Here is a 13,734-nt window from a genome sequence, read left to right on the forward strand (position 1 = left end):
TACACAACACTCCCCCATGCCTCTCCAAAACATGCAAACAATTCAGGCTCAGCAGCAGTTTTGCCTCCTACCATGAATCATGCCAGGTAATGTTGATCTCTCTTTTTCTGAACATACATATAGGCCTTGATGATACCAGTTATCTGACATTTAACCTAACACTGCTTATGCAACAAAATAAGTTGTTTCTCTGTGTGTGTATGTGTATGTGTGTTTTTCTTTCTTTCTTTTTTAGTGTGTATGTCCTATATTTCCAACCAGATTATGAGCTTCTAAAGGGAAAAGTTGCTGCCTTTACTTCAGCTTCCATGCCTGCCTCAGTGCTAGGTTCATAGGAAGGATACAGTAAATCCTTTGATGAAAAATCATACTATTTTTCACAAATAAATATATTTAACCCACTGTAGACTAGCAATACAATAATAGGTGACTGATTTCAAAGTGAAAACAGAGAAAAGGCAAGGAAACCGAATATACAAACATCTAGAAGTCTACTGGGGTCAATAAATAGGTACATCAATAAAGTTTTGGCTTACATCTCTAGGTGTATTGGGTATCTAGGTCACGTATATACAGTCATTATTTAGACATGATTCATTCTTCAGTTTTCCTTTTACTAGGAATACGCCTGGGATATGACTTGAAAGTTATTTTGCTTTATCTAAATTTAAAACTACTGAATATAGAGATGTAGCAGAAGGACACAGGAAATACAATTTATTTTCCATAGAATACAGTATCCTTGCATTATCACAAAACCACGTTTGACATGCTTCATTCAATAACCATGTAGGTAAACCTGAAAAGATTTATGTGCTAGGTAGTTGATCACACTTGGCCTTCAATGCCATTTGATTAACAGGTTTCACCTTGAGACTGTTTTACTGAAAAGGAACTCAAGATTTAATTCCCCAATCCTATATAAATATGCCTTTTTAAAATGTAAAAAGCGAATTGTAGAAAAAGGTTAATGAACCTCACACACTAATAAACCACCCTCCCCACTTTACAAGGAAACTTGATTAAAAGATGAAAATCCACCTCAAGACTTCCAGATAGGCAAGGAGGCCCATTTGCCCCAACTGCCTGGAGACATTTTAACAGCATGCACTTGGAGCTTTTAATGAAAATCAGGTTGAACAGTGTGGTATCAGGAAGCTGCCCAACCCGCCTGTCTGCCAGAATAAACTGTTCAACTTATAGTGCCCCACCTCTTCTAATCAAGAGCTGAAACACCCCCACGAAGTCTCAGAACTGTTCTTAAAACCAGTGCTGATCCTTAAGAAGAAGGTTTTAAAAACATCAATACAGCCACTGCTTAATTATTCTATTCTGTTCATAGGGCAAAGAAGATTCTTTTCTGACCCCTGCAGTGATTAATTTATGCCCTGAAGCATAAGATTTGATTACTCCTCTCTTAGCATGTATAACGTGCAAGCTGTATTACTGGTCATAAAATTATTCAGCCACCATAGTTGGTTCAATGGCCTCCTGAGGCAGTAAGTTCAACTATTTGGCTGCCTGCTGGTAGAGATATATAGCCTGACATTAGCTCAGAATTTACCTGCTATTTGTTTTATCAGTACATGTTTGATGTAAATGATTTCTAAATTCTTAGAAAACTATTGTACCCAGTTAAAAAAAGGAGTAGAAAAATAATTTGTCTATGAAAGACTTAAACACTGATAGTCACCAGTGTGCTCATGAAATGGGAGGTTTTAATTGAAGTGAATGTTCTGATTTAGTCAGAAATCTTTTGGGTTTTCCACTCTTGTTTAAAATCTTTATAAAACATATTAGTTCGTGTTTCTGGCTCAGTAAGTACAGTATAGTGTGCTGAGCATAATTAATACTTCTCTGATAACTGTAACCCCCAGAGTGCCTTCAAGATCTTCATAGTGAACATTAATTACGATGCTCAGAAGAGTAGATAGCAAAGAGGGAGTGGTCTAGGTTTGCAATATTCAAATCATATTACAAATCCTGGAAATATTTAGGCTGCTTATGTTGGTTTTATTTCTTAATATTTTACCTCACTCCACAAAATATTTGAGGCACCCAATATACCACATAACAATTTTTTAATTGAAAGTACTGAGGCAAAAGGAAAACGTAGATAATGTACAAATGAACAAGCAAAACATTAAGAAAAGTACTTTCAAAAAAGCCTGCCATATAGTACTCAACAGATGTAATATGAGCTATAAGATGTGGCTAAGGCGAAGAAAAATGGGATAAATGGGATAAACTACATTTACAATATTCAAAAAATTGAAAACAACTATTAACAACAACAACAAAAACACTTGTTTGGAGAAATAGTTTTCTTTTCCCTTGACTGTGTGTATTCATCGTAATAATTTTATTATTTTATAATAAATTTTATGTTAAAATAATTTTATGAGACATCTAATATAAAGGATGGGTGATGTTGTCTAGTGCTTCTCAGGCTTTCATCTGGGATCTGATCAAAAGGCAAATTCTGACAATACATCTATAGTTAGGGCCTGTGATTCTGAATTTCTTTTTTTAAACGATTATTTATTTATTCATAAGAGACACAGAAAGAGAGTCAGAGACATAGTCAGAGGGAGAAGCAGGCGGTCTGTGGTGAGCCTGATACAGGATTTGATCCCAGGACCCCGGGATCACAACCTGAGCTAAAGGCAGATGCTCAACCACTGAGCCACCCAGGCGTCCCTGATTCTGAATTTTTAATAAGCTCTTGGGTAATGTCAATGCTGCTGGTCCTTGGATAATATGTTGAGTAGTAGGATATATAGAATATCAAGGATATTCTTGGTAGCAATCTATCAATAATGAACTTAATTTCCTATAGTATCCCCCATGGTATGCTGAGAGTATGACATCAGTGCAATAAGTGAATTCTGCAAAAGTGATTTTATGAAGTGGCCTATAAAAACATGCATTGAGGCATACATATATCTCTATTTAATGTCCACTTTGGCCCAAAGGCAAAATTTAAAACACCTAGACAAAGGGTATCCTTCTTTATGTCAGTGGAAGAACTTAATAGGCATTAAGTTCCTCATATCTGATATTTTTTTCTGAATGAAGAAAAGAATTAAGAATTCTTCATAGACTATGATTTGCTTCTTTGTTACTATAGTGGTTCAAAATATAGGACAAATTCTTTGTAATAGTGTGTTATAAATGTTTTCCATTTTAAATTAATCCCATGTAAAATTTGCATATTCATATATATGAATGCCTAATAAATTATTTAAAGATTTATGTTTTCTATCGAAGCAAAGTTTCAAGCATTGATCATCTTCAAAAGAAAAACAAAAAAGCTTTTATCTGCAATATTTAAGCAATTATTTTAAATTATGCAAAAATAATACATAGAAAAAAATTCAAGTTAATTGATTCTATATTATAATGTATTTCTTTTTTGATGTAATCCATGAAACAATAGAATTACTAAGTTAAAAGTACCCTCATTTTAGAAAAGAAGGAATTGGAGCTTGGGAGCTTAAATAAATGACTTTGCCAAGGTCACACAGCTAACAAATCCCAGAGTTGGCCTTTGACTATAAGACCAATGTTTGTCTCTCATATGTCACATTGCTTTACTATCATTAATTAAATTGACCTATAGACCCCAATATCATAGAATTGTCCATAGAATACAGTATCCTTGCATTATCACAAAACCACATTTGACATGCTTTCAGTAAAGATTCAATATAATGGTAAAAGAGAAAAAATGGAAAGAGAAGCATATCCTATTCACTCACTGAGTATGTATTGAGAACCATTAACATGCTAGCCATTGATCTAGAAGCAAAAGGGCAGTATGCAGTAATGGACAGGATTGCCCACTCCTCATTGGATATACAGTTTAGTAAAGATAAACATGCATTTATTATGCGTTCTTGTAATACAGCCTGAGGAGTACTATGCTACAAAGACATATAAAGCATTGTCTGAAATTAAAGGAGGTGATACTTGAGATGGATTTTGAATGTTAGATATATTTTGGTCAATAGAATAGAGAAGGTGGACCTTCCAGGGGCACAAAGGTATGGAAAAGCATACAATATTGAGTAATGCCAAATAGGTTCTTTCTAACAATAAGAAATATGGAATGGTTCATAGTGAAGAGCTACAGAGAGATGGAAATCAATGATTCATGCAAGTTTCTAGTTTAAATAGTAAAAGCCAACCTAACAGAGTTAATAAGTCATTAAAACACCTTAACGATGAGTGGATAAAGAAGATGTGGTTTATGTATACAATGGAATATTACTCAGCCATTAGAAACGACAAATACCCACCATTTGCTTCAACGTGCATGGAACTGGAGGGTATTATGCTGAGTGAAGTAAGTCAGTCGGAGAAGGACAAACATTATATGTTCTCATTCATGTGGGGAATATAAATAATAGTGAAAGGGAATATAAGGGAAGGGAGAAGAAATGTGTGGGAAATATCAGAAAGGGAGACAGAACGTAAAGACTGCTAACTCTGGGAAACGAACTAGGGGTGGTAGAAGGGGAAGAGGGCGGGGGGTGGGAGTGATTGGGTGACGGGCACTGGGGGTTATTCTGTATGTTGGTAAATTAAACACCAATAAAAAATAAATAAATAAATAAATAATAAAATAAAAAAAAATAAAACACCTTAACGTTTAGATAATTAAAGAAGATCAAATATAATCGACCTGCCCCTGGATGAGTCTTCCCCTCACCAAATGGGAATGATGCCATATTGAGGACATAGTGTTGACCTTTGTGGTTATCAGGTTAGTCATTCAGGACTGGTAGTAATCAGACCAGTTTTTGTAAGGGGATGCCTATGTTGTTGAGTCCAGGAACAGTCTCTATTTCTGTGGCCCTGACCATTGTCTTACAGGCCCACTAAGCAGGAATGAAAGTGGATGAAAAAAGAAGCAAACTGTCCATCAAAGTAGGGGTCATCTTATCCATATGATTACTCAGAGCTGGTTCTCTGGTAGATGCCCTTTGTTGAATATTCACATAGAACACAAGCATCTTCACACTATGACCTCCCCAAGATCATCAATTTACCTCAACCAAGTTGAGCACTCTTCAGCACTCTTCAAATAGGCATAAGAAATTCCCCTACAAAGCTTTAATTATACAATGAAAGGGGAGAGGTAATGTAGTAGGAATATATGCAGTGTAAGTCTGAGACACCTGCTTATGCCTCTTGTATCTGCTTAAGCCTGATCTCAAACTTAGGTTTTAATGAACGATAAATCATAACTGCTCATGCTTAACTGAATAACTAGACGTCTGTCTTCTGGGAACTGTTTTTCAGAAAGATATCTGCATAAGTAGACACTGCTTTGTTCCAAACCCTGGCAATAATAACTGCAATTCTCCTATAGAGGTTTGTCAGAAGTTCCACAAACATCTCTATTTTCCAGATACAACAAATATTATTGGATCTGATGGCTCATTAAGCTCAAGCAGGAGAGCATTTTGCACTGTTGTGCTACTAACTGCAGAGCCTTTTCTTGCTTCATTTTGAGTTACTCAATAAATATGGTAGAGCAGCTTATTTGTGGTATATGCTATCTCCCAAATCCAAATTAGCCAACCAAACTTTGTACCACCATAATCTTTCAGAATTAAATTAAGGCAGAGAGAAGGAGTGCTGACACACCCTAAGGCAAGACTACAAAGATGCACTGTTGATCATAATTAAGTAAAAGCACACTGTTGCTGGTGATCTTTGCAAATTGTTATACAGAAAAAAGCACTTTTTAGATCAATAGCTTTGTACCAGGTCCAAAGGACTGTGTTGATTTGCTTCAGTAAAGAAAGCACATCTGGAACCACAGCTGCAAGTGGAATCACTGCCTGATTACATTTAAGATAATCTACAGTAATTCTCTAAGATGCATCCATCTTCTCCAAAGTCCAACCAAGTGAATTAAATGAAGACACAATGGAAATCACCACCACTGCATATTTCAAGTTTTTTATATTGGCACCAATCTGCAGTCTTCCCAAGGATGCAGTACTGCTTCAGGTTCACCATCCTGGCAGAGATGGAAAGTTCTAGAAACTTACACATGCCCTTTATGCCAGAATAACCCTCAACTCAGGGGCATCTGGGTGGCTCAGTCAGTTAAGCATCCAACTTTTGATTTTGGCTTGGGTCATCATCTCAGGATCGTGGGATCAAGCCCTGCAATAGATTTCAAGCTCAGCATGGAGTATCCTTGTCCCTTTCCCTCTGCTCCTCCTCCCCTCCCCACTCTCTCTCCCTCTCTCTCTTAAATAAATAAATTAAAATCTTAAAAAATAAATAAAAATAAAAAAGGATAACCTTCACTTTATGAGTCGGGGACCAATGTGAAACTTGACAGTTTCCATGTAAGTGTGTTCCAATTATACACAGATATTAAGACAATACTCACAGAATGGTTTTATGAACCCACTGAGAGGTTAAGATTTGTCTAAAATCATCTTTGTTACTGAAGTACTGAGACTTCAGGCAGGTTCACATAAACCTGCAGGTACATCCTAAAATATTGTACCTTAAATGCCTTTTTTGCTTCATCCTAGTCCCATCCCTATGTCACTTGAGCCATATCTCTATTTTGACTGGTGGACTGCATTATCACTTTGGGTCCCCATGCTTAGCATACATTTAGAGAACATGTTAGTAATTTCCAAAAATTCTGGGTATTTTCCTCTTCCAAGTACATAGTTGCCCTGGTTAGTGGCTATAGGTTCCTTTGGAGAAAGCTTGGAGAAAGATTAAGCATATACTTTGGCAATATTTCAGGGTTCATTTTTAGGAGGACTTGGCCTCTAGATCTGTTAACTGTCTTAGTCTGGAATCTTGGTGACATATCAGGACTTCTCTTGTGGTGACTCAAGTCAAGTTTCTAGCCAATAGACCTAAAGTTTTGTCTCCTTACAGTTTAAACAATATTTAAAAAGAAGTCTATAATCTTTTACTCCTATAGATACCATAATAATTATTTATAATCAAAATATTCATGCAGGAAAAAATACTCAATACCAATTTGCTTCCTCTGCCTTCCACTAATTCTGACAAAGGCCCTGCCACCTGGACCTTTCCCTCTTCAGAATTCCAACATTCTCATTAAATTCAGGAAGCCTATCTCAATACCAGCATTTCCCGTGATGCTTCCTGGCTTATAGAAGACAATGATCTCAGAAGTATCCTACCTGTTAATGTATTCTCAATGCCTAAATTAAGGAATGTCCTTTGGGGTCTCCCTGGGAATATAGTGTACATGTGTGGCAGTGGTGGGAAAGAGAGACAGCTTGTGACAATCACATAGGATAATCTACTGCAAAATATCTACTTCCATATGCTTTTTAAAATTTATTTGTTTGTTTGTTTATTTATTTATGAGATACAGAGAGGCAGAAACAAAGGCAGAGGGAGAAGCAGTCTCCCTGTGGGGAGCTCAATGCGGGACTTGATGCCAGGATCACTTGATGCCAGGATCATTTGATGCCAGGATCACAATATAAGCCAAAGGCAGATGCTCAACCACTGAGCCACCTGGGTGTCCCAACTTCTATACTTTTGATTCCTTTCTTATTACTATGCCACAGCAGTTGTGGAATTCAGACTTCACTGAATGTAGAGTACCATTAAGTCAAAGTTTCAGTCACTTAACCAGTTTTATAGAACCACTTCCAACTGCACAAATTAAAACACTATATCATGACTTTCTACCAAGTTTACCATATCAATAAATTCAGCCTTATCCAGTTATAAGTTTTTCCTCTCAGTCAAAAACTCTTAGGAACTATTCAATATAAATTAGCAAAATCTTACAATTACTCTGAAATATAAGCTCTCTTATCCTGGATGAGACTTTATACTTGTTCCCATGGAATATTCTGAAAGCTGATTCTAGTGATAGGTCTGAAGACAATAAGAGATGTTTGGGATGGGTCTGGGGAACAATGGACATCCCCTTACACATGGCAAATGCCCTAAGCTAACTAATTGCAGGAACATCAAGCATGGGAATCCTACTGTAATTTTAGGTCTGTTTTTAGTGAGGGTAACTCTAAAGCATAAAGAAATAAAGAAATCTTTGGGGGCTCTTTTGAGAGGGTTTTCTGTAATGGTGATTTGAAATAAAGGTTTAAAGACACCACTTTGTTGTTTTCTTCCTTTAAGCTTCCCAGTGTAGCCATAAAAAGCCCTTCCACCCCAGTCTTTGTACTCTTCATCATTGCCATACAAGTCAAGTTCAGTTTCCATTTGATCCCCCCAATACATTATTTCACTAGATACTTCTTTTCAATCAATCACAATAATAGTTTAATTAATTGTGTGCCACTGCATACCATAAGCAAGGAGGTCAGCACTACTTTCAAGACAAATGTATTAAAAAAACAGTGCCCAAGTATCATCTTTGAGAGTGTGTTTCCAGGACCACTCTGGTAGTAGGTATGCTGTCATGCATCAGGTTGTCAGGAAAACCAAAACCAAACCAAGTATTTCAACAGAGAGCAGATAGCATGGGAAACTGATTTCACAGGTATTAGTGAACTAAAAAAAAAAAAAAGCACAAAAGGAATAACAAAGTAGCATGGACATAATTATAAAGAATAGTTACCACCTCAGAGGTTAGAAAAATAGAAGGGACCTAGAAGCTGATAGAAGGGACCCAGAGCTCTGAATAGAGGTACTGGTAGTTCTGGGGAGATATAATGGATGAGGCCAGTCTAAGAAGGCCAAAAGAAGCTTCCATTCAACTATTGCTAGATGTATGTTTCAGGAACAGCAGGCGGAATATTGTTCTCCTAACATCCATCTACCGGCAAAACCTAACAAGAAGCCATTGGTAAAGAACAAGGACTCTGCAGTCCTGGCCCCTTGCCACAAATCAGAGTATGGGAAGGTACTTTAGAGCCAAGAGACAACAGCTTGATAACCAATATATTTTTAGCTGAAGAAATCAAAACCACAGAAAAATTACAAGAGGTCAGGAACTAGGTTTTAATTTCAGCCACATCCCTAATGGGCTGTAAGAATTTTAGCAGGTAATTTCACCTTTCCGAGCCTCAGTTTCATTTAAAAAAAAATCACTATAACAATACCACCCATGCCTTCCCGGCAGGAGGCATAATGTAGGCGCAAGCACTCTGAATAAGTATAGAGTACTATATAATCATAAGCTTGTCTCACTATTATTATCCATACTAAATGGAGCCAGGAAAATAATAGATGAATGAAACTCATAGATAATCTTAAAATCTTCAGTTAGACGGCTTTATATTCTTTTTCATCTAACCAGTCTTTACAGGACACATGTAAAATAGCTCAATAAGCTCCATGTCTAGCCTTTTACGGAGTTGATAATGTGAATCCAAGGACAGGACCAGGGAGAATGAGAGAATATCAGGAGCTTTAGCTAATTCTCCAAGTGAATGGAGAGTTTGAGTAACTGAAACATGTTTACCAACTAGTTACACATAACCTGCTCCTCCTGAAAACTGAATTTGAAAAAATAACTACTGCCTATACAAATAGTAAAAATTATAGTAAATAGTAGGCCAATATAAAACAAATAACAAAGTTCAGAATACAAAGGATTTTGCTTTTATTTTTGTTTTGTTTTACATTGAGGTCATGAATAATTATTTGGAAAGGAAGTTAATAGATATATCAGTACATTTGATTTAATAATGTTGCAAGTTAAAAAAAACACACAGAATTTGGGTGGCACAGTCGGTTGAGCATCCAACTCTTGGCTTCAGCTCAGGTCATGATCTCAGGTCATGATCTTAGGGTCTTGAGTTCGAACCTCCTGTCAGGCCTGGGCTCAGCATGGAATCTGCTTAAGACTTTCTCTCCCTCTCCCTCTGCCCCTCCGCCCCACACTCCTGCTCTCCCTCTCTCTCTCTCTAAAATAAATAAATAAATCTTTTAAAAAAAGAAAAAGAAAAACCACAAAATTAAATAATGAATACTATAGCATTTACTGATACCTATATGAGACTTTTGGGTAATTGCCCATAAATCAGAGTTTCATTCTAGACTAGACAGGATTAACAGACTTGATTGCTATTATTTTAGAATTTTGAATGAAAATGAATTCAAAATTAAAATCAAGAATCTCTCTAAACAAAAAAAAAATCTCTCTAAACATATATGAGCACTTATTTAGCCAACAAATAAGGATTATCTTCTTCGAGACAAATGCTAGGTTGTCAGGATACAAAAATGAGGAAGAGCTCCAATATCTACACTAGTGCTGAGATGAAATGTGAGAACAATGAACTCTACCTGAAGGTTCTAGGAAAGGATTCTCAAATATGACATTTAAACTGAATCTCAAAAAAACTGAAATCAAGTTTGCTATTTAGAAGGCAGTAAAAAGGCAGTGAAGAAAAAGTCAGCCATGTCACAAAGGCAGATGGTCATGAAAGGCAGCAACATACTAGGTGGACAATAAAAAGTACTGCATTGTGTGGGACTTGAGGATGCAAGAGTAGGAACAGAGGGTGCAGCAGCCAAAGGAGATGAAACTGGAGAAGCCAGAATCAATGCATGAAGGGATATGCTATAATGGTGAGGACTTTGGACTTGATTCAGTTGGAAGCAGGATCCCAACGACATCTTTAATAGGGAACTGAAATAGGGGATTTATCTAATTATTGGAGCATGTGACAGCTTTGATACTCAAATAGAAAGTGAATTTTATTGGAAAGAAACTGAGGTTGAGAACTATTGCTGTCGTCCAGGCAATAGATGGCAAGGACCCATGTGCAAAGCTGCAGAAGTGAGAATAAAGGAGAGGAATCTGATCTGGAGATGTTCCTTATATATATCAATAGGCTATGCATGTGAAAGAGGAAAGTCTGGAAGAGAATTCTGAGGTTTTGATATTGGGAGAGTAAGAGTTGAGAGAGTGGAAAAATCTTCCATTCAAATTGAGCAGGAGTCAGCAAACTTTTTTCTGTAAATGGCCAGATAACTCAGGCTATTTTAAGCCTCTGAAAGCCAGACGGTCTTCATCATAACTACTCAGTTCTGCTATTGTGGCACAAAAGTAGCTACAGGCAACACATGAACAAGTGTGGCTGTGTTCCAGTAAGACATTTTTACGGACACCAAAATTCGAATTTCATCTAATTTTCACATGTCATGAAATATTTTTTTCATTTTCTCTTAAATATGTAAAAACTATTCTTACCTTTCTGTAAGGCCATGTAAGAACAGGCAGTAGGCTAGATTTGGCCCAAGGACCATAATTTGTCAGCCTCTACAACAGAGAAAACATGGGAAGGAATAGCATTCAGGTTGAGTTTAAGGTGGGACATCCAGGTAAGAGTGTCCAGAGACAGGTGTCCGGGTATGGACCTCAGTAAAGGGAACTGTTCCAAATGCTCTAGAAACACTGTTCTTCATGGTTATGAAGAACCAAAATTATGTGAGAAGACAAATACAATAGAGAAATGAAGACCATATCCTACCCTAATGCTGCTTGTAAAGTACTTTTTAATTGCAGGTAAAGCAACATTTGAGGATTTTATATTATCAAACCCAGACACTTATCTCTATAATAGGCAGTTAGAAGCCAAGGCCAAAGAGCTAGAGCATTTATGACAGAACTTATAAAAGTAATGAAAGATGATAGAGTACAGGAACTGTCCAAGAAGCAAATAATGTTTCATCCTTTAAGGGTGAAAGACAAAAATGAAGCTGGATTTAATTTTAGAAGAGGAATTTCATTTGTTACTTGTCTAAAACACTGGTGCAATAGATAAATAGAAGTCATAGAAACCTCCTTCTTTGGCAATATGTAACACTACTCTGCAATATAATGCTTGTTAAGTAACATTCAAACCACTTATAAATGATCCTAAATAGGAATGGTTTACAATTCAATTTGATAAAAAAAGGATTACAGTGTCTCTGGTGCCTCACTGGGACAGCTTTTGGGCATGTGCTGCCCTGCTTTTCACAGTCAGAGTCATGAAAAGTAAATTTATCTTGAGGTCGCACCTCTTATTTGGTCGAGGCGCAGTATCTCTGGTCCACACTGGATTTTTAACAGATGAAATATTTCCTAAACCAAGTAATTTGATTCTGTGGAGATAGTAACCACAGGCAGTGTAATTAATTTCTTTTATATCTTCAACACAGTAAGAAAGTGGATCTTTCCTTTCTATCCATAAGACAAAGCCAGACACAAATCACCATGAAGAGCAAGGTGCAACGTGGAGATTAAGAAATCTCCTACGATGTTGTGGATCTGAGCTATTCATCGCCTCACAATAAAAGTGAAATGTTAAAAATCAATCTTTTAATATCATGTCAATTTCCAATGCAAAGTGGCCCAAACAAAAGAAGACATATTACGTATTTTAACTTACATTTCCCCTTTGTCAAAACTATCAAAAAATTATTTGATATAGTAACAAAATATGGTTGATATATTTATAGCAACTGTTTTTCTAAAATGTTGCAAATTCTTACATTAAAATTAAAATGCTTTGGTGATAGTCCCTAGAAGTATGGTCACAAAAGTGTTATGTCTGTTCAAAATTACTTTTCTACATGACAATTACTGCCAAGTTAATTCCTTCTCAGTTATTCTTCTACAGAGTAATAATATTGTTGATATTGACACTTAAAGAACATTTTACCAGGTGAATTTCTACAAAGGGAAAATCAGAGATGAAAACTGAACAGATTTTCTAGTAAAACAAGTATTCTAAAATTTTAAAGTAAAAATCTGTATGCGTTTTCTATTTGTAGTAGTCGTGAAGCACTTACCTAACCAATAAGAAATAAGCTTGTGATAAGAGGAAGATAATTAAAAACAAATAGAAACTATTTTCAAGTTTAAATTAGAAACCATGATAAAACCCAGTGTTTTGTACAAGCTATCCCAACAAGAAGTGGGAAAAAAAGCCAAAATCAGGCAAAATCAGATTTATTCTTCACATAATAGACACAATAATTATTATATATGTTCTTAACATCCAAATTTAACTATTTTAACAACTAAGTTGGCTAAATTAACAATTTTATTACCAGTAGAGGGATAACTTTAAAATATTTTTCTTGGGGATCCCTGGGTGGCGCAGCGGTTTGGCGCCTGCCTTTGGCCCAGGGCGCGATCCTGGAGACCCAGGATCGAATCCCACATCGGGCTCCCGGTGCGTGGAGCCTGCTTCTCCCTCTGCCTGTGTCTCTGCCTCTCTCTCTCTCTCTCTCTCTCTCTGTGACTATCATAAATAAATAAATAAATAAATAAATAAATAAATAAATAAATAAATAAATAAAATATTTTTCTTGGGCCAAGAATTTAAGTGGAATACTCTACTACAGAGTATTTCAGAAATAAACTTCTGAAAATAAATCCTTACACTGATGGGTATGGCAATGAATATGGGCTTTGGAACAGTCTGAGATGGGTTCAAAATCAGTATCTGTAGCCAAATAGCTATCTGTTTCTGGGCAAATTGCATTAACCTAAGAGATTATCAGGTCTAAATCTATCTGGCTTAACATCAGTCATCACCAGAAATATGTTATCCATCATTACCTAGATCTGTGGTTCTCAATTTATCACATTAGTGGTTCCCTTTATATAACAATAGCTCAGCACTCTGAAATAAATTCATAGATATTGTAACCTACACATTTTTCAAAAAATCAGTATAGTGTTCCATAAGATGTACTTCAATAGGTAAATGTATGGATACTACTAGTTTCCAAGACATG

At 36.2% G+C, this 13,734-nt stretch overlaps 1 protein-coding gene across 1 annotated transcript in view; it reads right to left on the minus strand.

The window, feature by feature from the left end:
* NXPH1 (neurexophilin 1) overlaps positions 1–13,734 on the minus strand; it is a 304,178-nt gene that overhangs the window by 26,347 nt on the left and 264,097 nt on the right. Inside the window, exon 6 of the mRNA XM_072784020.1 lies at positions 11,195–11,263. Within this exon, the coding sequence (XP_072640121.1) occupies positions 11,195–11,263 (69 nt within the window). The remainder of the gene's footprint in view (positions 1–11,194; positions 11,264–13,734) is intronic.

Source organism: Canis lupus, chromosome 18, assembly GCF_048164855.1.
Source record: "Canis lupus baileyi chromosome 18, mCanLup2.hap1, whole genome shotgun sequence".
NCBI classification, from domain to species: Eukaryota; Metazoa; Chordata; class Mammalia; order Carnivora; family Canidae; genus Canis; species Canis lupus.